The 21,458-nt window shown below is 55.6% G+C and overlaps 1 protein-coding gene and 1 pseudogene across 1 annotated transcript; both read right to left on the bottom strand.

The window, feature by feature from the left end:
• Positions 1-21,458, bottom strand: part of LOC138102437 (uncharacterized) — a 705,988-nt pseudogene that overhangs the window by 560,269 nt on the left and 124,261 nt on the right.
• LOC138102397 (serine/threonine-protein kinase PAK 3-like) lies at positions 418-15,441 on the bottom strand. Its single transcript, XM_069000108.1, has 10 exons — positions 15,275-15,441; positions 14,551-14,686; positions 6,713-7,281; positions 6,457-6,516; positions 4,652-4,700; positions 3,519-3,628; positions 2,636-2,753; positions 2,149-2,248; positions 1,533-1,729; positions 418-627 (listed from the first exon to the last, which is right to left on the bottom strand). The coding sequence occupies exons 1-10, from the start codon at positions 15,313-15,315 to the stop codon at positions 418-420; spliced, it is 1,590 nt and encodes a 529-aa protein (XP_068856209.1). The 5' UTR covers positions 15,316-15,441.

Raw genomic sequence — 21,458 nt, 5'->3', positions numbered from 1 at the left:
AGGCTGGAGAGAGGCTTGGCTGATGATAAAAATGGGTGCTGCCCAAAGGATGAAAAAGAAAGAAATCAACTGTTACTTTCCCAAGTCAAGCTCCTCACAGGCTCTGTTGCAACAGGACAAAGGGGAATGGTTTGAAACTCAGGAGAGGGAAGCAGGCTCAGATTAGATCTGAGGCAGAATTTTTTTATCAGAAGCGTGGGGAAACACTGGCAGAGGGTGCCCAGAGATGTGGGAGGTGCCTCCTCCCTGGAAACATCCAGGCTCAGGTCAGGCAGGGCTCGGGGCCACCTGATCTGCTTGAAGATGTCCCTGCTCCTTGCGGGGCACCTGGTCCAGATGACCTGCAAAGGACCCTGCCAAGCCAAACCAGGCGAGGATTCTGCTGGCTTTGCATGTGAAAAGCAGCGAGACTGGACACTATTGGAGGGGGCCCCATGAGAAAACCCCTCCCTCGCGCTGCTCTTTCCCCTGCAGCCGCTTCGCATCCACCTGCAGCAGCTCCTGGGCAGACCAGCGCCGCTCCTCGTCCCGCTCCAGGCTGCACTCCAGGAAGTCCCGCAGCAGAGCCGACAGGCGCCTGGGCTCCTGCAGCTGCGGGGTCCCGTTCTGCCGGATCAGACAGCGAGCCTGCGCAAAAAGCAAACACTTCTGAAAAAGCTCTGCCAGCTTCCTTCACACCCACGAGTGCTCACAGCGACCCCGGTTTCTCAGCCCCAGTCTCCAGGGACACCTTCCACCCTGGCAGAGATGCTGATCAGAGCTCATTCTTCTATGCCAACCAAAAAAGCCAAACGCTGCTGCAGCCACAGCCATTCCAACATCCAGATGATGCCTTGAGAGCCAATGTCATTGGCTGACTTTGTTAGTTGGAACCTCCATCAGAAATAGCCCATTTTGCTTCTCCAAATACGGACACCAGCTTTACAGGCCATTTGCAAGAGTCACTGCAGTCTGCCTGTGGTATTTCCAAGGATTCTTACATCAAATGCATCCCTGCAGTGCCACTGACACTCAAGTAAATGCATTCAAGATGTTCCGTCCCAGAAACTGTCAGGCAAGGAACCTGAGGTTTGGGTTGCTGAAAGCTCAGCCTTGGTGACATGGAGAAAGTAGCTTGGGCTAGGAAAGAAATATGTTAGACTATGGGGATGTTAAACAATCATCTTCATGTTTTAGACAAGTTTCCCAGTGAGAAGAGTCAGGGGGAGTTCATCTCGCAGAACCTCTTTCAGAAACTCCTTCAGAAAACTTGTTGAGTTTAGGTGTGGGTTTTGGGGTTGGTCTGGGGTTTTCTGCAAGATTAGAGCTGATGCTCTGGCTTCATGTTTTCAGGTCATCCTCACAGACAGAAGAGCTGCAACAACTTAAAACTCAAAGCAAATTCTGGAGACTGCAGAATATTCATCTGTGCTCAGGCTCGAATCCTCTGGGAATTCCCTTCCTGATGGGCAGAGCCCTCCGGTTCCACCTCCTAGGGCAGGGTCCCTCTGTGCTCACAGGCCTCTGCAAACTCTGGGAAATTTGCCTCTTACCATGGCCGCCGTGTGCTCGAAGTAAGGAGGTTCTCCTTCCACCATCTCGATGGTCACAATGCCCAAGGACCAGATGTCCACCTTGGGGCCATAAGGAGAACTGGTCACAACCTCTGGGGCCATCCAGTGAGCAGTGCCCACCATGGAGCTGCACTGCTCCTGCTCAGGGCTGAGCTGAGCGCAGAGGCCAAAATCAGCTGAGGACAGAAACAAACACTGTCAAAGGCAGCTGGAATGAGGAAACCAAGCACAAAGATTGTCCACTCTCAGTCTGAGAATGCACTGCTGAATCCAGCTGGAAAAGTCCGCAGGGCTGTAGCCAAGGCAAGATGGAAGTGGACCCTTAAAGGAACCCTCAGCTTTCTTGCAGTGGCTTTTAGTGATTCCCTTGAAGCTTCAGATTCCAACTCCCGCCCCTCTGCAAGGGCCACACCCAGAGCAAAGCCACTGCTGACACCCTGCTCCTCTCCTGAGCTCTCTGCATGGGGCAGCCGCTCTCAGCTGGCAGCAGGGGCCGGGCACCGCCACCAGCAGCACTTGTGGGGCTCTGGCCGTCACTGGGAAGCAGCCCCACACCCGCAGCCCGGGAGCGCCGTGCCTGACCAGGAACACCCACCCAGCTTGACAGAGCCGTCCGTTGCCAGAAGGATGTTGGAGCTCTTCAGATCTCTGTGGATCACCCGGTTTGAGTGGAGGAAATCCAGGCCCTGCAGACACTGAGAGAGAGCAAGAAACACGAGGGTGGAAATCGATGGCCGGAATACAGCACACAAGAAAGGACAGTTTAGAATTCTGCCAGCAGCAGCTTTGCTGTGCCAGGCCAGGAGTGCAGTGCAGACAAGCTCCGGGCAAATGGTTCAAGGCAAAGCCGAGAACAGCAAATCAAATCAAAAAAGACAGAGAGTCCCACAACAGCAGGAAAGAGGACAAGAGCAGAGTGGAAGTGCAGTGACACTGGCAGGCCGTTCACTTCAGAGGCTCTTTCTTCTGCAGCTCATAAAAATAACAGAGAAACAAAGCTCTGAGCATGGAGCCACTCCTGTTCTCAGGCCCTGCTTGGAAGGAGCATTGTGTCCATGGGAAGCACGAGCAGGATCCCTCACCTCCCGACTGACAGCTGCCATCTCTCCTTCAGCCATGCGTGTCTGTCTGACAACGTCCTGCAAAGTTCCTCCCTCCATGTATTCCATCACCAGCCAGAGATCTTCATCAACAAGGAAGCTGGAAGAGGCAAACAATGGCGTGGACATGAACATGCACTGCTCAATTCCCCCATGGAAAAGCCTCGAGTGCAGTTTTGTTTCCAGGTCACTTGTAAATGAGGACAGAATCCAATGCAGAGACATTCCTGCCAGGCTGCACAGTCCTTGGGATCTGCACAGTCTAAAGGAGAAGGAGACGCCTGTGGGAAAGGAGAGGCCTTAGATGGCAAGCAGGTGAAAAATGCAGTTTAGCAACAGCCCAGATCAATGTGGAACCACAACACTTGCCCCCAGCTGGTTCAGCATCTGAACTCAGCACTTCCACCGTTCCCTCCAGAACAAGGCAACACAACTTCCAGAGTTATCCAGGGCAGGGGGCCGTGCAGCACTTAGGACAAAAGTGGTCAAGTGTTTGGAAAACCTTGCAGAAAGTCCCTTCAGAAACAGGCAAGGCCATTGCAAAATGGGCACATGAGGCATTTCTGGAAACAAGAACCTGGTCTTCCTGGCATCTGCAGCAATGGAAAAGAGTTGGGAAGGAGAAGCCAAGGGAAATAATTTCTGACAGGGTTTATCAGCACTTGTCATAAGACCCAGAAAACTGGGTCAGCTTGAAGGAAAAACCAAACCAAAGCAACAAAAGCACACGGAGGGAGTGAACTGACAGGCTGTTGTTTTGGGAAGCTACGGCCGGGTGAGGCTTTTTCAAAACAGGCTACAGACTGCGGATGCCAGGAGAGATTAACGCAGGGCCCGTGCACGGGATAAGAGCTGAAGCACTCACCTGTCCAAAGAGCTGACAATGTTGGGGTTCTTCTTGTCCTTCAGGACCAGGATCTCATTCACAGCTCGTTCCCCGTTCTGCCCTCTGAGACTCATTTTCTTTATGGCCACCTGAAAGGACATTGCAGCCCTTGAACTGCAGGAGTCTGGGGCAGGAGGCCGCAGCAAACACGGAGCGAGTCTTTGTGGAGCGATGGAGCCGGGCTGTGCCAAACTGCCTTGGGATGGGACACCCGGGCTCAGCAAGTGACATTCCCACAGCCCATTTCTCTGCTCGCTGCGGGGCCGCTTACAGGACACAGGGCCAGAGACATTTGGCCTTGGAAGCTCTGCAGAAATGGGCCCTCAGCTCTCAGCCTCAAAGCTCTCACAGCATTCTCTGCACCTGCAGTCTTCTCAAACCGCCTTCGTTTACCACCACTCTCATTATCATTCAAACACATTTTGCAAGCAGGAAGTAATTCTGCTTCTGTGAAAACAGAGCAAAACAGCCGGGAACCCTTTAGCAATCCTGGGGGATTTGGTCATGATTTCAAACGCAACTGCTCTGTTTGGGATTGCACAACAGAGCAAACACGCACAAACATTGCTCAGATGATCCCTGTCACGGGCTATCACTGACACCAGACCCAAACACAGCTGCAGGGTTTAGGAGAGAGCTTTGCTCTGCACATCCATCTTCTCATTCCTCTCCCTCTCTCTGGGAACAGCTGCAGTAGGACTAAAACCCCAAAGTGATCCCAAGCAGGATCGCTCCTTAATTAGGTCTTGAGGTATCCTTTGAAGATGAAACGCAGGATGGAAAAACTGCTAAACAGTGTTCCTGTCCGAGGCTGGGATGAAGATAAATTAGGCCTCAGCCTCCACCAGCTGATGCACTGATGTTTTCAGATATGAAGACCAAGCCAGCGTGTCCTGCTCTGACAGACACCGCTGCCCTCCTTGCATTCCTTTGGGCACTTCAGAAGGCTCAAGTCTGTCCCAGCCGTGCTCTGCAGGCTGACACTGCTGTGCCTTCAGAGGAACAGCCTGTGCAGGAAAGCTCTGCTGGCCCCCCAAAGCTGCAGCCACAGCTCCCAGCAGAGGGGAAAGCCCTCGAGAGCTGCCCGACGCGCTGGGCGTGGTGACACTGACCTCTCCTCCAGTGGCCCTGTTGAGTCCTTTATAAACGGTTCCGAAAGCCCTGGAGACAGAACAGCAGAGAAGAAAGAAGCAGCGCTTTAGGCCCTGGGAGTGAAAGCCAGCCCAGACAGGAGATCTCTGCTGCCTGCAGCGTTTACAAAACACCTGGGTGCATCGACCCTTCAAACAGCAGCGCAGCAGCCACCAGCCCTGTGCCGCACAAGGTGTGCGAGAGAAAACTGAGGCCCAACACGAAGGAAAAGGGCTGGAGCAAATCCCAAATGTGCACACTGAATTACTTTAGTCCAAAACCTAGGGTGGGAGCAGGTGTCTAAAGAACTGGAAAAGAATGTATTTCATCCTTTTCCATTTCCTGCCTATGAGCTGCAGGATCCACAAGGGCCCTGCCATCAGGCAGCTGATGCATTTTCCCCTCGAGTGCAGCACCTCTGTGTCTGTTACTGAATGTACGGGGCTTACTACCTGTGCTGAAAAGAGCACTTATTAGTTCATCTCTGGTTTCTGTTTCTAAACTGTTATGTTGATAATCCTGACCGGTGGATATTTTTGGAAGCAAAATATTTGAAAGGAATCTTCTTGAGAACTGTTTTCTGACAGTCACCAGATGGTGAGCTGCTCTTTCAGGCAATCAAATTCCAGGGACAGAAGCTCTTCCAGGTCCTGCTCCTTGCTGCAGGCAGGACACTGCCAGCCTCAGGGGCTTTTGATGGTGCCTTCTGACCACAGTTACCAATTCTGATCAGGACTGAGAGACAGCAGGATCGTGCCCCAGTGACTGAAGCTGTTTGCAGCTTGCCTGGTGTTGGGGTTTTAGTTTTGTCCTAGTTTTTTTCTGTTAGAGGAATTTTCTCCCATATGCATGTTGCTAGGGGACAAATGACTATACTTAAGAAAGACAAAAGCAGCCCATTTTGGGGGGTGGGGTGGGCCTGGCTACTCTTTGTTTCACCTGGGCGTGTTGGGAGTTCGCTCTCAGCGTCTGGAGAGAGAAGCCGCGGAGAGAAGAGCTGCTGGTTCCCGTTTTCGGCGTCTTTCCTTTCTGCTGGAAACAACACCGGGATCCCAAGGCTGCTTTCCTTGCCCTGCTGGAGGCTGAGGCTGGGGCTGCCCTGCACCCTGCTGTTTTGAGCCTTCGCTACGCTGTAGCCGTGCTCACCCTGCCTGCCTGGAGCCCCGGGGGGTTCCCCTTTTGGATACATCTCGTCTGAAACCCGGGATTTGTGCTTGTGCCTGCTGTTCCAGCCTGCTGTTCCCGAGGGTCCAGCTGGACACCAGGATCGGCTGTCCAGGGGGTTTTTGAAATCTTTGTTCCATCCCTTCCCGGGATCCCAGGCCACCAGTGCCGCGTGCTCCCCGAGCTCGCTCCGGAGCGCCCCCTGCAGCCGCAGGGGAACCATCGCACCTGCCCTGCTCACCGGGAGCCGCCAGCGCCCCTGCCGGCTGCGAGCGGAACTGCACCCGAGGGGAAAGGGCCTGACAGCCGAGAAGGCTGGGACTGGGTTTGTGTTTGCTGTTACTGGCATAGTTGTTGTTGTTTTGTTCGACTGGTTATCTATCTATCTATCTATCTAGTAAAGAACTGTTATTCCTATTTCCCACATCTTTGCCTAAAGACCCTTGATTTCAAAATCATAATAACTCAGAGGGAAAGGGGTTACATCTGCCACTTCAAGGGGGGCTTCTGCCTTCCTTAGCAGACACCTGTCTTTCAAACCGAGACACCTGTCTTCTCACTTGATCCTGCACCAGCAAATACCTGGCCCCTGCTTGTGCAGAAGTAACTGCCGTGCACTTACCCTTGGCCAACCTGCTCCAGTTCCAGGTATTTCTCGGCAGGCTCCCCCACGCTCACGGTGCTCCCTGAAAGAAACCACATGGAAGACGCTCCCTCCCAGATGGAGACCCCGCCTTGCAGCAGGGCCAAAATGCAGCCCCACTCCCTGGGGCCGGGAGCCCCTTGCTCTCAGCTGGGCAAGGACAATAAATGACTCTGTGACATTCAGCTGCACAGCAAGCCTGGGTGCAGCTGATGCTGAGACACACACGCAGCACCCTGCTCTGGCACACAGCAGCACAGCAGACGTACTCAGCTGCATCAGGCACCACTCCTCTCTGCCCTCTGGCTGCAGGGCTGTGCTGCTGTCAGAATGTTCAGCCCAGGATCCCGCAGCAGAGGGAGGTTCAGTGTCCTCTTCCCAACCAGAGGGAGGTTCCCCATCCTCTTCCCAAAATGCAGCAGGTTCCTGGTCTTCTTTCCAAGCCACGGGATGTTTGCTGTCCTCTTCCCATGCCGGGAGAATTGCAGCCTCCTCTTCCCAAATCACAGGATGTCCTCTGTCCTTGTCCCACGCTGGGAGATTTCCGTCGTCCTTGTCCCATGGCACTGGAGCCTCGCTGTCCTCGTCCCACACCGGGTGATGTCCACCATCCTCGTCCCACACCACAGGAGCTTCACTTTTGTATTCCCAAACCGTGGGATGTTTGCCCTCATCTCCCAGGACAGAGGGAAGTTCACCATCATCCCCCAGAACAGCAGGAAGTTCACTGCTGTCTTCCTCCTCTTTGGCCTCCTCTTTGGAAGCACAGGGAGCCAGAGGAGGAGCTGATGCTGCTTTTGTGCCCTGTGGACAGATGGTAGCGTGAGGGACGGGAAGTTCTATCTCAGTTATTGCCTTATTTATCCTCAGCTACACATCCAGCTGCACTAAGCAGAAATGGGATTCGGAGCTGTTCAAACTAGGAATGGGCTAAATTGCCACTTATTGCTGGGCATTCCATATTCCACCGTGGCTAAAGCCAGCAAGCAATCTTCTGCCTGCAAAACCAGACCTGCAGCTCTTCAAAAGCTCTTCAGCAGAGAAGGAGAAAAGTGCCAGGGATCCCTTTGCTGCTGCTGCAAAGACACTGGCAGGAACTTTCCTTCAGCCTCCCAGGCTGGCGCTCGACTGCCACATGCCAAGCTCACAACTCTCTGCACAATTCCGACCACCAAAGGTTCCTTTCCCACTCACCGAAGGAGGAGCTGCTCGGGATCCACGCGTGAGGTGCCCTGCAACGGGACAGGGAGCATGAACCAGATGCTGTTAGGAAAAACCTGCCTGTGGTGGGAACTCCCACGGAGCAAGGACACCCCGAGAGAGCATTTTGCTTCCACAACATCCCTCCAGGAGCCACAGTCCCTTCGCACAGCAAGCAAGAGAACAGCACAGAATCCTGGGCTGTGTCAGCTCTTGGCTGCAGCAGCCAACGCAGGGAGTTCCAGGCTCCGCTGGCACAGACTCTGCGCTTGAGGGAACAGAACCCCCCCGGCTCCATTGCAAATGCTGTGCACGCCCCGCTGGCTGCAGACACCCCCTTTTTCAGCTGCAGCTGCTGGCAGGAGCTCTCCCAAACCAGCGGTGTCTTAATGGCAATTTGGTTACAAAGGCAGCTCAGTTCCAGTGGGAGAACAGAAAGCACACAGTAAGCCCGAAGGCACCGACGCTGCAGCCAGGGAAAACCTCGACTTACGTGCCAAGTGGGCTAAAAAATACCCCGAATAAGCCACAGAGTACAGAGTGCAAACTGCAGCAACCGCTTGCTGGATCATTTTGGCCGTGCTGCACACGTGGCAGACTGTACCCCTGCAAGCACAGAAGGACACCCGGCAGGGGCTGGGCTGGCTGCTGAGAATGCCTCGGGCAGGAGGATCCTCCGGCAACCAGCGGGCGCCCAGAGCCGCTCTGGACACTGAGGGCTCCGTGCCCACAGCAACGGGAACACGGCGAGGACGCGGCAGCGTTCCCGTGACATCACAGCAGCAGCTCCCGCAAGAACCGCCTGGAAGGTTCTCCTCTGTCACAAAGGAGCACAAAGGATCCTCCCGGGGCACAGCCTGTTGCTCAAAGCATCCAAGAGAAACCCAGAAAATGCAGCAGACAAGGACAGCCCATAGCCAAGCCTGAACAACGAAATCAAAGCCATGCACTGATGCTCCGAATTAGGGGCGGGAGTCGGGAGGCTGCAGGGCTTCCCAAGGAGCCGGAGGCAGCCAACACGCAGGGCTGGGCAAGTCGGGCCGGGAGCAGCGGAGAGCTTTGTTTCCCTTCCCAGCTGAATGGCGGCTCGGGCCGGGCCCGTTCCAGGGCTGTTCCTCAGCTGCGGCTTTCCCCTCACGCAGCCCGGGGGGCGCTGGGAGCGCGGGGCGAGGCTGGGCCGTGTGCAGAGCCCGCCCCTCGCTGCGATTGGGCGGTGCTGCCGTCAGTCGTGGTTCTGGCGCGCTGATTGGTCGGAGCGGGGAGCAGCCCGGGCCCGGAGCCGCCGGCAGGGCGGCCGTGGCGCAGCAGAGGCGCCATTGGCGGAGCGTCTGTGCGGGCCCGGGAGCGGCGGCGGCGGCCGGAGCCCGGTGAGGCGGCGGCGGAGCTCGGAGGCGGCCCCAGCGCAGGTGGGAGCCGCGCTCGGTTCTGGCGGGGCTCGGCGCTGGCTGCGGGCGGAGGGGGCGGCAGGGGGCTGGGGCGGGTTCGTTGTGCCGTGTGGGCGCCGTGTTCGCCCTGGCGTGAGGGCGCTGCGGGAGCGGCTGCCCGCGCTCTCCTTGCCGCTGCTGCCTCGGCAGGAGCCGGTGCCGGAGCAGCGCTGGCTCGTCCCGGCTGCTGTGGGTAGGACAGAGGTGGCTGCCCCGTCGGCGGGAGTGTGCGGGAAAGTTCCCGTGGCCAGAGGTTTGTGTCCCCAGAGGAGCCGGAGGAGTCCTGTAAAAGGAACTTTATTCCTGGAGCAAGGGAGAGGCCACGGGGCATTTCCCGTGGGGTCTGTCCAAATGTTGGAGGACGCAGCCTCCTTTTTATGCCGATTTCCGCGGCCGCATCTCCGTGTCCCTTTCCCCGTGGCTGAGGTCCTTGGAAGGTGTGGTGCATGGTAAAAAGATGAGAGTTGCTGTAGCACCTGAGAGGAGAAACAGCATTGGTTTAATGCATGGTCTGCCAGGGAACCACGAAAATGTGTCCCATTCCCATCCTTTCCACATTTGGAGCGGTACATGAGCTGCTTTCTTCTTTCCTTTTTTCTCTGTTTAACTACTTTTCCTTGGCCATCTCTTTGCCAAGAGCAGTTTGAGTCCTTTAATTTTCCACAACCTCCTGGTCCTTCTGCTGAAAGAGAATCTGATGCCATCCCAGGGTGAAATGTGGCGTTGCTCATGGGAGTGGATTGGTGGGTGAGAAGGTCAGGAGCTGGAGCTGTGTGCTTGGTTATGATTTGGAGGACAGCTTGTAATCTAATGATGCATTGAAATGATCACTGGGTTCTCTGGCACCTGGTATGAATTCGTTTGGGTTCCCAGGGGCTGCTCCATGGTGTTGTAGGATTTGTTTTGTTCTTTTCCCCATTTTTGGGTGCTCCCAAAAATGCCAGGGATGCATCAATTGACCTCTTTTCTCTGATTAAATCATCACATCCTTGGATTCCCAAGTGATTTCGCTGACCTTGTGGCAGCAAAAGCAGCCCAGTGGTCAAACGCACCCTGTATAACCCAGACAGTGCCAGCAGATGTTGGAGTGGGGAGAGGGATGATTCCCCCCCGCTTTTTTGAGTGAAGTTCCCCCAACATTCTCCGTTTGCTGTTTTCCTTTGCAGCTTCAGGGATTTCTGTTGCAGGGTCCGAGATGCTCAGTGTGGGCTCTGCCTTTAGCGATGCAAATTCCGTCTGTGCAGGGAGGCAGAGCTTGGGGTGAGGGGCAGAGGGAATCCGCCCAATTCCTCTGGCAGGCGAGGAGAGCCTGGGACATTGTGCACACTTCCCCCAGCAGAGTTAATTTGCATTTTTAAAGCTCCTCTGCTGGCTGCCTGGAAGGAAGCTTCTCTTCTGGCTCAGCCATCAGGTGACTCAAAGTGCCCCCCCAACAAGCAGCTTTCTTTTTTTTAAAATGTTTTTTTTAACTGTTAATGAATTAAAGGGTCTCCTTTAAACCTCTTCCAGTTTTGCAAAATGTAACCGAAACGTGAACATTGAAAAACCCATTCCAAAATTCTGCCATCACTAACAGCCACACACACACGTACACAAAAAAACCCCCAAAGCAATAAAGATTTTTGCTGCTTCTTGTCCTAAGACTAAAAATTGACTCTCACATCCCTGGTTCAGACCCAACTGACAATATCAAAGTAGGATTATTAAGAAAACGCCTTGTAATGATGTAATCTTGTCATCAAAACTGTGGGAAGAACAAAAACTCTCCAACAACCTTTTTAGTGTTAGATGATCAAGGCTGAAGAAAATGAATGCAGAAGCTAAATTTTTAGCAATATAATATTGGACATTTATTAGTAGAACAAAGGCAAATCACAGCCTGGGGCGCTTGGCAATGTTGCCAGAGGCGCCCTCCATTCATTTTACTGTGGACTTAAGTGCTCTCCTGAACTGTTACATATTCATTAATCCAGAAAGGAATTTACACTTCCCTCCCCTTTCCCCCTGTCCCGTTTCTGCCCCTTCCCCCAGCAGGACACCGCCTCAGTCCTCTGGATCGCTTCAGAACTGCAGACAGGCCCCCTCTCTCCGGTGCCTCCGCAGTCTCCAGCCTCATTTGCAGCTGCCAGTTCCCTTGGGCGGTGTGAGCTCTGATGAGGTAACAATCTTCCTGGGATGCATGCGGTTTATCTTCTTTGTTTCTCTAAGATGTCTTGGTTCCTGGCTCTGTAGTTTCTCAGCTCAAAAGGCATTTATTACCATGTGTTTATTAATACATTTCTTAACATACTACAACTATTTCAAAGTTACAATTTACCTTAATCTCGTTTCTACTTAACTACATTTTACCTTAACACTATTTCTACACAATCCATCATCACTTCTAAATGTTTGAATCATATATGTGAAAGACAACATTTATCATTCACTCATTTATCACACCAGGGTGAGGAATTCCAAACATGGATTCCAGGGAGATAATTGAATATCTGCCCTGGGTCTGGCTCTCCTTCTTGCCAAAGCCAATGGCAGCAGCCGTACCCGTGGCATCTTGGTTTCTCTCAGCAGTTTCAGAAGGTGTTTCTTTATTTCCCCATTCATTCTTTCCACCCGATCTGAGCTCTGGGGGTGCCAGGGCGTTTGGAGGTCCCACTGTGTTCCTAAAGCAGCCAGAACGGCCTGAAGGATCTTTCCTGTAAAATTAGTTCCCCTGTCTGAGTCTATTGCTTCCACAATCCCATCTCTTGGAATTGTTTGTTCCAAACATGCCTTAAGAACTGATGCAGGGATTGCTGAAGCAGTTGGAAATGCTTCTGCCCCGCTGTGAGCTGCCATGCTGTTAGCAGAAGATATTGAAGCCTTCCTGCTCAGGGCATTTCAGTGCCAGGCTCTTCCAGGCACCCCCAGCTCGGCCCTTTGAGCTGAGCATGCGGGCGCTGAGCTGCGCTTTGTCTCCTTCCCTTTCCTTAAGAGCAGCGTGTCTTGTCACTCTTTTCCCTTCTGCTGCCCTTGCAGCCCCATCCCTAAACACCTTTTCTCCCTCAGGCCAGGGAATGTCTGGTAAATCTCTCCTAGGCCGGCTCTGGAGCTCTGTCACTTGGCTGCAGCCATGGGTTTCTTGCCAGCCCCGTGTCCAGGGCCGTTCAAACAGGAGGCTGGGTTCAACCCTTGCCCTGTCCTCAACTCTGAATCCTCCTGTTCCATCCAACAAGTTTCATTCTGTAAGAACCCAGCGCTGCTCATCCATTTAGAGGCTCCTTTGGTTAACAAAGCTTTACCTTGATGCCAGGCTTGAACAATGAGAGATTCTGCTGCTGTCAGTTTTCAGGCCTCAGTTCCCATTAAAGCCGGGGCTGCACAATTCTGCAGACAATGAGGCCACTCTCTGGCCACTGGGTGAAACATTTGAGCCCAGGAATTCCTTTGGCATGTCCCTGTTTAACATCCACATGCAATTCAAATGGTTTTTCCCTGTCTGGGAGGGCCAGGGCAGGAGGCTCAGTTAATCTGCTTTTGAAGCCTTGAAAATTGTGCTTTCCTTCTGGTGTCCATGATGGGGTTTCTTGCCTGGCAGGAGAGGAGAGTTGTAGGGAGAGATGCCTGGCTCCAGAAGCGCTGCCTTTAGCAGGGACTCAGTAAGAGGCTGTAACCCCTTCCTTGCCTCCCTTGGAACAGGGTATTGCTTTTAGACACCACTTGTCCTGGATGCTTCAGAGGAATTTGGAGAGGCTCCATATCTGATTTTCCCTATTTCCGTGGGGCTGCCCACACTTCTGGGTTCCCTTCAGCAGAGGCCTTCGCACACATTTGACACAAAGGTCCAGCAGCATTAGCCTCTGTATCTCCTTTGACAATATGAATTTGTATTCCCGCTTTAGCCATCAAATCCCTTCTCAGTAAATTACAATCAGAATTAGGAACAAACAGAAATTGATGCATTTCAAACCCATCCCCCACATCTAATGATAGTGGTTGAATAAAACACACCTGCTCATCTTTCCCACTTATTGCCTGAGTAATCAAAGAAATTTTGAGGATAAGATTGTGCTATAAGGCCTCCCTGTTCTCCCTTTTTTCTCTTCCTCCTCTTTTCCATCTTCCTTTTCCTTTCTTACCACATAGATTCCTCCTGCTGCTGTTTGCCTTAACCATATTCCTGCACACTCCCTTCAACCAATCCCTTCCCAGCGCACCAACACCATCCGTCCCCTGTTGCTGAGACCCCTTCTCGACTTCCCTTTTTACCCCCGCTGGGTGTCCATGTCCTTAATTAGCTCTGGGAGAATGTGCAAACTGCCTTTTGTATAGGAAACGATGTCCCTGGTTCTGTTCAGGCTTTGTTGTTGTTCTGGAAGTAGAGGAATTGAGCAGGAGCTTGGCTGAGCAGCAGTGTGTGTCAGTCAGTGCCATTTTGTGGAGCTGCTGGTTTGTGCTGTCACTTGCTTGTGTGCAAGTGCGTGTGGCTGTGTCCGAGCAGATTCAGAGCATGTGTTTGTAAGGAGGCGTTGGTGTTGTTGGTTCGCTGGGGGTGCCCGGTTTTCGGGACATCCCCCCTGGAGCAGGGTGTCCCCCCTTGGTGCAGGCGCGGCCCTCAGGCAGCGCTCAGCCAATCAGAAGGCGCGGCGCTGGTGACTCAGCAGTTGCCAGGCAGAGCCGCAGCGCCCGGCGCTCCCCAGCTGGAGCCCACGTGTGGCCCGGCCTTGGCGCCCCCCGCCAGGGGAATTTGGGGAGGTGGGAGGGGGGGAGCGCCAAGGCCGGGCCGGGCCGTGCTGTGCTGGCAGAAGTGGCTGCGGCGGGGGCCGAGTGCGGGCAGGAGCGGCCGAGAGCCCAGCGCTGCCCCAGCCCGAGCTGCCGCAGCTGCATCGCTGCTCGTGCTGTGCGATCCGAGAGCTCTGGGGGGCAGAGCGAGCCAGGGCTGGGTGCTGGGCCTGGGGGGAGCAGGAGAAAGGCTGGAGCAGCAGGGCTGGAGACCAGAATGGTGAAACGATGGCCGTGGGAGCAGCAGGTGGGATTCTGCAGGAGAAGGAGTAGTGTGAGGAAGAGGAGTGTGAGGAAGAGTAGGGATACAGGAGGAGGAGCAGGAAGAGGAGGCACCGCAAGGTTCCAGCACTCGCTGTATCTGCAGCCTCCCCCCAGCTCCAGGAGCGTTGCCCCCCCCATCCAGCAGGTGATCAGGGAGGGGGATCCACGATTTTCCCGTGGGTGAATCTTGGTGTTTCTGAGGTTTATTGGTTTCCATGTTGGTGCTTTGGTTTTTTTGTGGGGGCTGAATGTGTTTATATTTTGGAGGGTGTTTTATCTGAATCTTGATGTTTTGGGAGTTTTTGGTCTGTGTCTTGATGTTTGTGGGACTTTTGGTCTGAATCTTGGTGTTTTGGAGGTTTTTACAGACACAAGATGCCTGGTGATGGACCTGGGCAGGAGCAATCCCCAGCCCAAGGCGCTCAGCCCTTGTTGTTTCCCCAGTCCAGGATCTGTCATTCCTACGGCGTGGCCGGATGGAGGAGGAGGAAAAGCCCCGGAGATGCCGCACAAGGAGGGGCTGCAAACGCAGCCCATAGAGATCCAAGGAGGAAAGAGCCCCCCTGTGCCGGGAAGGCGGCCGGAGATCCAGGGGAAGCTCGGAGGTGGGGGAGAAGCCTCAGGGTGGGGAGAAGCCCCACAAGTGCTTGGAATGTGGGAAGGGCTTCAGCAGGAGCTCCAACCTGATCAGGCACCTGAGGATTCACACTGGGGAAAGGCCCTACGAGAGTGGGGAATGTGGGAAGGGCTTCTCCAGCATCTCCCACCTGATCCAGCACCAGGTGGTCCACACCGGGGAACGGCCCTATGAGTGCTTGCAGTGTGGGGAGAGCTTTGGGTGGAGCTCCACCCTGAGGGCACACCAGCGCATGCACACTGGGGAGAGGCCCTACGAGTGTTCTGAGTGTGGGAAGAGGTTTCAGAGGAGCTGCAGTCTTCTCAAACATCAGCGCATTCACACGGATGAGAGGCCCTTCCGCTGCCCCGACTGCGGGAAGGGCTTCAAACGCAACTCCACCCTCACCCTCCACCGGCGCATCCACACCGGGGAGAGGCCCTACGAGTGTCCCCAGTGTGGGAAGAGCTTCTCACAGAGCTCTACCTTGACCAAACACCAATGGAGGAACCACTGAGGGAAGCCCTGCGAGTGCCCCGAGTGCGGGAAGAGCTTCGTGCGCTGCTCCAGCTCCATCCCCCGTGGGAGGATCGGCGTTGGATGATCCCCAGTGACCCCCGTGGGGCAGAGCCCTGGTGACCCCCGTTCCGGGAGACGCCGCTGGGTGGGGGGAAGGTGTTGGAGAGATTTCTTTGCCTTCTCCTTGTGCTGCTGGGATTTGGTTGGTAATAAATTCCCTCCCTGTGCCCAGGCTGGCTCTGTTGGATCTCGAAGCGTCCTCCATGTCTGGCAGAGCCAATCCCTGGCGGCTCCAAAGATGGAGGTGCTGGATGCAGAGATGCCCCCACAGCCCCTGGGAAGGAGGGAGGAGGGGTAGGGTGTTTTGAAGGGTCTTCTTTTCCTTCTCATTCTCCTGCTGTTATTTTTTTGGTGTCATCAATTTAATTAGTATCTCTAATTAGAGCCTGTTGTACCCATGCTGGGTTTTACTGAGGGATCTCTCCCGGTCCTTATCCCCACCCAGGAACCCTCGGTTCCATATTCTCTCCCCTGTGAGGCTGCAGGGGGCAGGGACAGAGTGGCTTTGGTGGGTGCCTGGCACCAGGCCAGCGTCACCCCAGGCCATGGGCACCCCTGAGATCCCGCGTTCCTGGGGACACATTTCTGGGCACAACTGAGCTCCCACCTGCCCCGCACCTCGAGGTTCCCCCTCCAAAAACCCCACTGCGAGGCTGCAGCATCCCTAAAGCCCCTCAGCCAATCAAAATCATGGCCAGCACTGGCCATGGGGCGAGTGGCGGCAGCTGGGGCCGTACTGGTGGCACTGGTGGTGCTGGGAGCCCCTCCGGCTGCGGGCGCGGAGCTCTCGGGTGAGCGGGGAGGGGGGGGCGGGTGCGATGGGAAAGGGGGGGAGAAGGGGAAAAAGGGGTGATGGGACCCCTAAAATGAGTGAGAGGTGGAGGGGACCCTCAAAGGAAGAGCAGGAGAGGGCTGAAGAGTGGGGGAGAAACGGGTGGGAGGGGCTGGGAAAGTGGGGAAAAGTGGAGAATGGGACCCAAAAACTGAGCGGGAGTGGGCTGGGGATTGGGGGATTGTGGGGGAAAAGGGTAGAAAGGGTGAAAAGGGGGGAATGGGACTCCAAAACTCCTCTGGGGAGCAGCTGGAAATGGTGGGAGAGGGGATGTGAAATAGGGAGAAGGGTGGAAAAGAGGAAGTCAGAGCACGGGCAAGAGGGTCCCATGGCGGCCGTGGGGCACAGGGGGTGCGGAGCGGGGATCCGGGGTGGCTCCCGGAGCTCTGGGCGTGCTGGGGGCTGCAGGGGGGGCACCCCCTGAGCTGTGTCCCGCACACACAGGGGTGTTCCAGGGGATGATGAAGTCCGAGTGTCACTTCATTAAGGGCACCGAGCGGGTGAGGTTGGTGCAGAGGAGCATCTGACAGCGGGAGCAGCAACTGCACTCGCCAGCGATGTGGGGCTGTTTGTGGGGGACAGCCCGTGTGGGGAGAAACAGGCGCAGTGCTGGAACAGCCATCCAGCCAGACTGGGGTACAAACGGGCTCTGGCGGACAGGCTCTGCCGGCACCACCGCGACATCGTTGCCCCGTTGCTCGCGGCCCGCAGAGGTGCAGAACGTCGGGCAGAGCGAGTCCCCTCGGGCCCTGCCCTGTGGATGAGCCTGGAGCCCCTCAGCCCCCCTGGTGCCCATCCCCGGGGCCTCTTGTCCTTCCAGGTTCCCCTGAGGTGTCCCAGTCCATCCCAGTCTCTCCCAGTCTCTCCCAGTCCATCCCAGTCCATCCCAGTCTCTCCCAGTGCCCCCGCGCGTGTCCATCGCAGCCCTGCGTGGCGCTGACGCCCCTCAGCCAATCAGAGCGCGTCTCTCTGATGACTCATCAGTTGCCAGGCAGACCCGCAGCGCCGAGTGCCCCGTGCTGGACTCGGCCTCCCAGTGCCGCGCGCTCCATTCCCAGTCGCTCCCAGTGCCCTCCCAGTGCCTCCCCAGTGCTCTCAATCCACTCCCCTCTCACGAGGGCAGCTCACTTCTCTCAGAACACCCCAACCCGAAGCTGTCTATGCTTCTAGGCCGATCTCTTGTCCTATTTTTCGGTGTTGGGCATTCCATCAAGAGCCACCCTTCTTTTTAGCTTTGGCAAAGGGGCTGGGAGAGGGTTTGGGGGATCCTCGGAAGGCAGGGAGCAACTGGGATGGGGTTTGTGGAGTCCTGGAGGAGATGAGAGTGGGTTTGGCATGTGCTGGAAGGCTTCATTTTCCTGGAGCTGGGGCTCGGCTTTCACTTGCTCGAGAAGGTGATGGGGGGTCCCGGGGATCGCATCCCCCCTCCCCCAGTGTGTGTGCCCCCCCCCGGGACCCCCAGCCCGGTGTCACCCCCTTTGCTCTGCCCACAGAGCTCCTGAGCCGCCGGCGGCCGCAGCCCCTCCCCGTGGCCTCGGGCCCGGCCGGGACCCCCCGCTCCATCCCCGCGCTGATTTTGGGGGGTCGTGTGTCCCCCCCAGCCCCGCTGTCACTCTGCCCCTGCCCGGCTGCTCCCAGTGTTCCCAGTAAAGCTTCCCAGTTCGGGCTGGTCCCGTTTATTGGGGGGCAGTGGGGAGGGACTCTGGGGAACACCGCAGGGGGCCGAGACTGGGGGGGGGAAAACCGGCCCTGGGATGGATCGGCAATGGGGACCCCCGTGTGTCCCCGCCGTGTCACCCCACTCTGGGTGCTGGGAGCCCCCGGCTGCGGGCGAGGAGCTCTTGGGTGAGTGGGGAGGGGCGCGGGGACGATGGGAAAGGTGTCTGAGAGGGGGATAAGGGCCAGGGGGACAGCGGGAAAGGGGTTCCCATGGGAGTCCCTTCGTGTCCCCATCACTTGATCTCTTCAGCTGTTCCCTGGGGCTCTCGGGGGACAGAACCTCACTGGGGTGGTCCCCAAACCCCTGTCCCTCCCTGGGGGTCTCATGGGGGGTTCCTCCCCACCCAGCAGCTGGTGCTGAGGTGGCTGTGGGGCAGAGAGGGGTAGGAAAGGGGTGTCCAGAGGGGTCCCTTGAGCTCCCAACCTGCTGAGGGGTGCTGGGGGCTGCTGGAGGGGGGCACCCACTGACCTGTCTCCCACACAGGTGTGTTCCATTCCTGGGGAAAAGCCCACTGCTACTTCCTTGATGACAACAACTGGGTGAAGTTCATGGACAGGAACATCTACAACTGGGAGCAGTTTGGGCACAGGGGATACCCCAAAATTTGGAGGTGGGATGGAGTTGTTTTGAGGTGGAATTGAGCCCTTTGCAGTGGGATGGAGTCGCTGTGAGGCGCCTTCGATCCCTCTCGGCTTTTGGGGTGCAGAGCTGTGAGGGACTGAAATGTTCCGGGTTAGTGGCTCAAACCATTGGCCACCGGCAGCAGCAGCGGGGCCTTTGCTGGCCGTGGGCACAGGGAGCGCCCGGGGGCACAGGGGGGGAACACCCAGCCCGGAGGGGCCGAGCCGGGCCTGGAGCCAGGGAAGGGCAGAGGCCGATGGGAAGCAGATCCGGCCAGGTGGGACAGGGCTTTGGAGCAGGGCAGCGCCCTCCCTTACACAACTGGCCCAGCTCTGGGAACCCGCCCGGGCCAGGCCCGGGACATGCACACGGAGGCCTGGAGGTTGCCATCCCTTCGCATGGGCCATGCCTGGCTCAGCTGCGCTGCCGGGAGGGGCAGGGCCATGTCTTAGAAGGGGCCATAAACCATCAGAGCCCCCAAAGTGCCCCGGGATCCACAGTGTGACATCGGACACTGCAAAACTCCCCCGGGGGAGGTACCTGGGTGTTCACCCAAACCTGAACCTGTATTAACCCACCGAACTTGGAGTTTCCGGGGCTTCCCCAGCTCCCACGGGATCCAGCCTGGGACCATCACTTACACCAAGGACAGCGACATTGGAACAACCAAAACCAAAAGTTTTGTTGCTGATCCAGGGCTGCTGACTGTGTATCCTTCTACTCTCATACTTTCTTGGCCCTTATACGTTTCCTAAGTGTTACTTTTATGCTTTTAATATTACTGGAGATGGTAACCAAAAGGGCTCCAAACCCCCTTCACACAGCAACCAAACTGTTCTGAAATAAACCCTACAGAGATATATTTATAAACACAGATCTTTCACTGTTGTTTCACTCTCATCTGCCCCAGGGGAGCCATGAACCAGACCCTGGGTTACCCTCGCCTTCAGGGGCGGGGCGGAACAGGAGCCGGACACGGGAGAAGCTTCTGGAAGCTGCTCAAGGAAGCCACCCCTGGAGGCCCCCTATTTCCAAAGCCTGGCCATGCAAACCCAGGACACTGGATCCAAACATGGATCACTCAGACGGGGGGCACCAGGGCTCTGCCTGTCGTGGTTTGACGCAGCTGAGCGTCAAGCACACGAAGTCTGTTATTTTTCATAAGGGGAAAATAAGAAAATATTGAGGAAAACTAGAGAGCTGCGAGGCAAAACAGGTTCAAACTTAAACAGTTGCTGTACAAAGAAAAAGTTTATTACCAACAGAATTAAAAGTAAAAAGAAATAACAAGAAATTCAAGCAAACCTCCCCTCTCTTCCAGCACTTCCCTCCTTTTACCCAACTCGCAAAAGGAAGCAGAACATGGGATTTTAGTCAGTGTTGCAGTTCTTGAAGAGTCTCATTGTTATGCTTAAGGAAAAAAGGGTTTTCTTCTGCATCACGTGGTTCCCAAAGTGCCACCAACAGCAGACCCGCCCGGAAAGAAACAATCTGCTGTGGTGTAAAACATCTCTGCCCTGAAAAATCTCAGAGTTCCTTCACACTGCCAGACATGGGCCATCACATGGGGTTATTAATCTTTTTAAGGATGAATTACTTTGGCCTGAACACAAAGGGTTGGGTTGTTTTTTTTCTTTTTGTGACAGGAAGTCTCTAAAAGCCTCTCAGTACTTCTATATAGCCTGGCACAGGCACTTTTCATAATTTTCATGGGCCACGGGTGAACTTTCCATCCCTCCATGTACTCCAAATGGATCAAAGAGACAAACAGTTTGTGATATTACAGTTTCTTACCACGGCCTGCAGGAAGTTTTTTAAGCTGCGCGCGAGAATCGCGGCCCCGCCCTCTTTTCTCCCGTCGCCATTTCCAGCTCCGTCCCACAGGACTCACTTTCTCTTCTCTCTGACTCCGAAGCCGCCACGTTGAAGAGTGTTCTTGTTCGGGCTCTACGGTGGAGAAAGCCTGGCTCCCTTTGTGCTGCTGGCTGCGTGGTGTCCTCTTCAGTTCAGCGCGGAGTGTGCTGGCTGCAGACAGGAGGCTCCGCCGGCTCCCGCTGGCTCCGCCGGCCCCGCGTGGAGAGGAGAGGGACCCGCCGGTGCCAGGGAGCCGCGCCGGATGGGTTTAGCTGTGTGGCACTCCATGGCTGGCTTTAGCTGCCTGCGGCTCTGGGACAGTTCCCCCCCAGCAGTGACACAGGGTCTGTGCTGCGGCGTTGGGAAAGGAGGGGGTGCAGGGGCCCTGACCCGGCGGGGCCCGGAGCCTCCAAGGCCCCCCCACCTTCCGGCAGGAGAGCTGGAACAAAAGGAATTCCCCCGTTTCCGTGTGGTTTAAATGTGTAAATTGTGAGAAGCGTCATTAGTCTAAAAGACTGTCCATCAACTCAGGATCAATCCCCTACATCACCTCTGAACCAACCCCGCTGCCAAAACCAGGCTGTGCAAGCCCAGTAGAGCCCCAAAACTGGGAAGCCAGGTATCCAGGAGCTCAGCTGCACCCCAAAATGGGGATGGAGATGTCCAGGGGCTCAGCTGTGCCCAAAAACGAAGCCCCAGCTGAGGGCGTTCTCTGCTTGGCTGAGCGCTGCCTGAGGGCTGGGGCTGCAGTAAGGGGCACACCCTCCTCCAGCAGGGATGTCCCGAAAACGGGGGACCCCCACAAGCCCCTCACAACCCCTGGGGCTGGGCTGCCCCTGCCTGGATGCCGGGAGACACCAAAACCGCTCTGTCCCTGCCCTCTGCTACTGCACAGGGACGGTGATTTACCAAAATATGAATATTGATCTAATATCAATATCCACCTGAGACGGACAAAAACTCTCTAACAGTTTAAAGTTAGAAAGTTTATGTTTTATGTGGCGCCAGGCACTGTGTGGCATAGCTCCCTAAGACGCAGGCCCCAGTACAAGCAAACATGATACCTTTTATTTCCAAATATTATGAATATCCAAAATACAAATGTATATTCAT

The sequence above is a fragment of the Aphelocoma coerulescens genome, unplaced genomic scaffold (assembly GCF_041296385.1).
Source record: "Aphelocoma coerulescens isolate FSJ_1873_10779 unplaced genomic scaffold, UR_Acoe_1.0 HiC_scaffold_75, whole genome shotgun sequence".
Lineage (NCBI taxonomy): Eukaryota > Metazoa > Chordata > Aves > Passeriformes > Corvidae > Aphelocoma > Aphelocoma coerulescens.
This window is presented reverse-complemented; position numbering and strand designations above follow the sequence as displayed.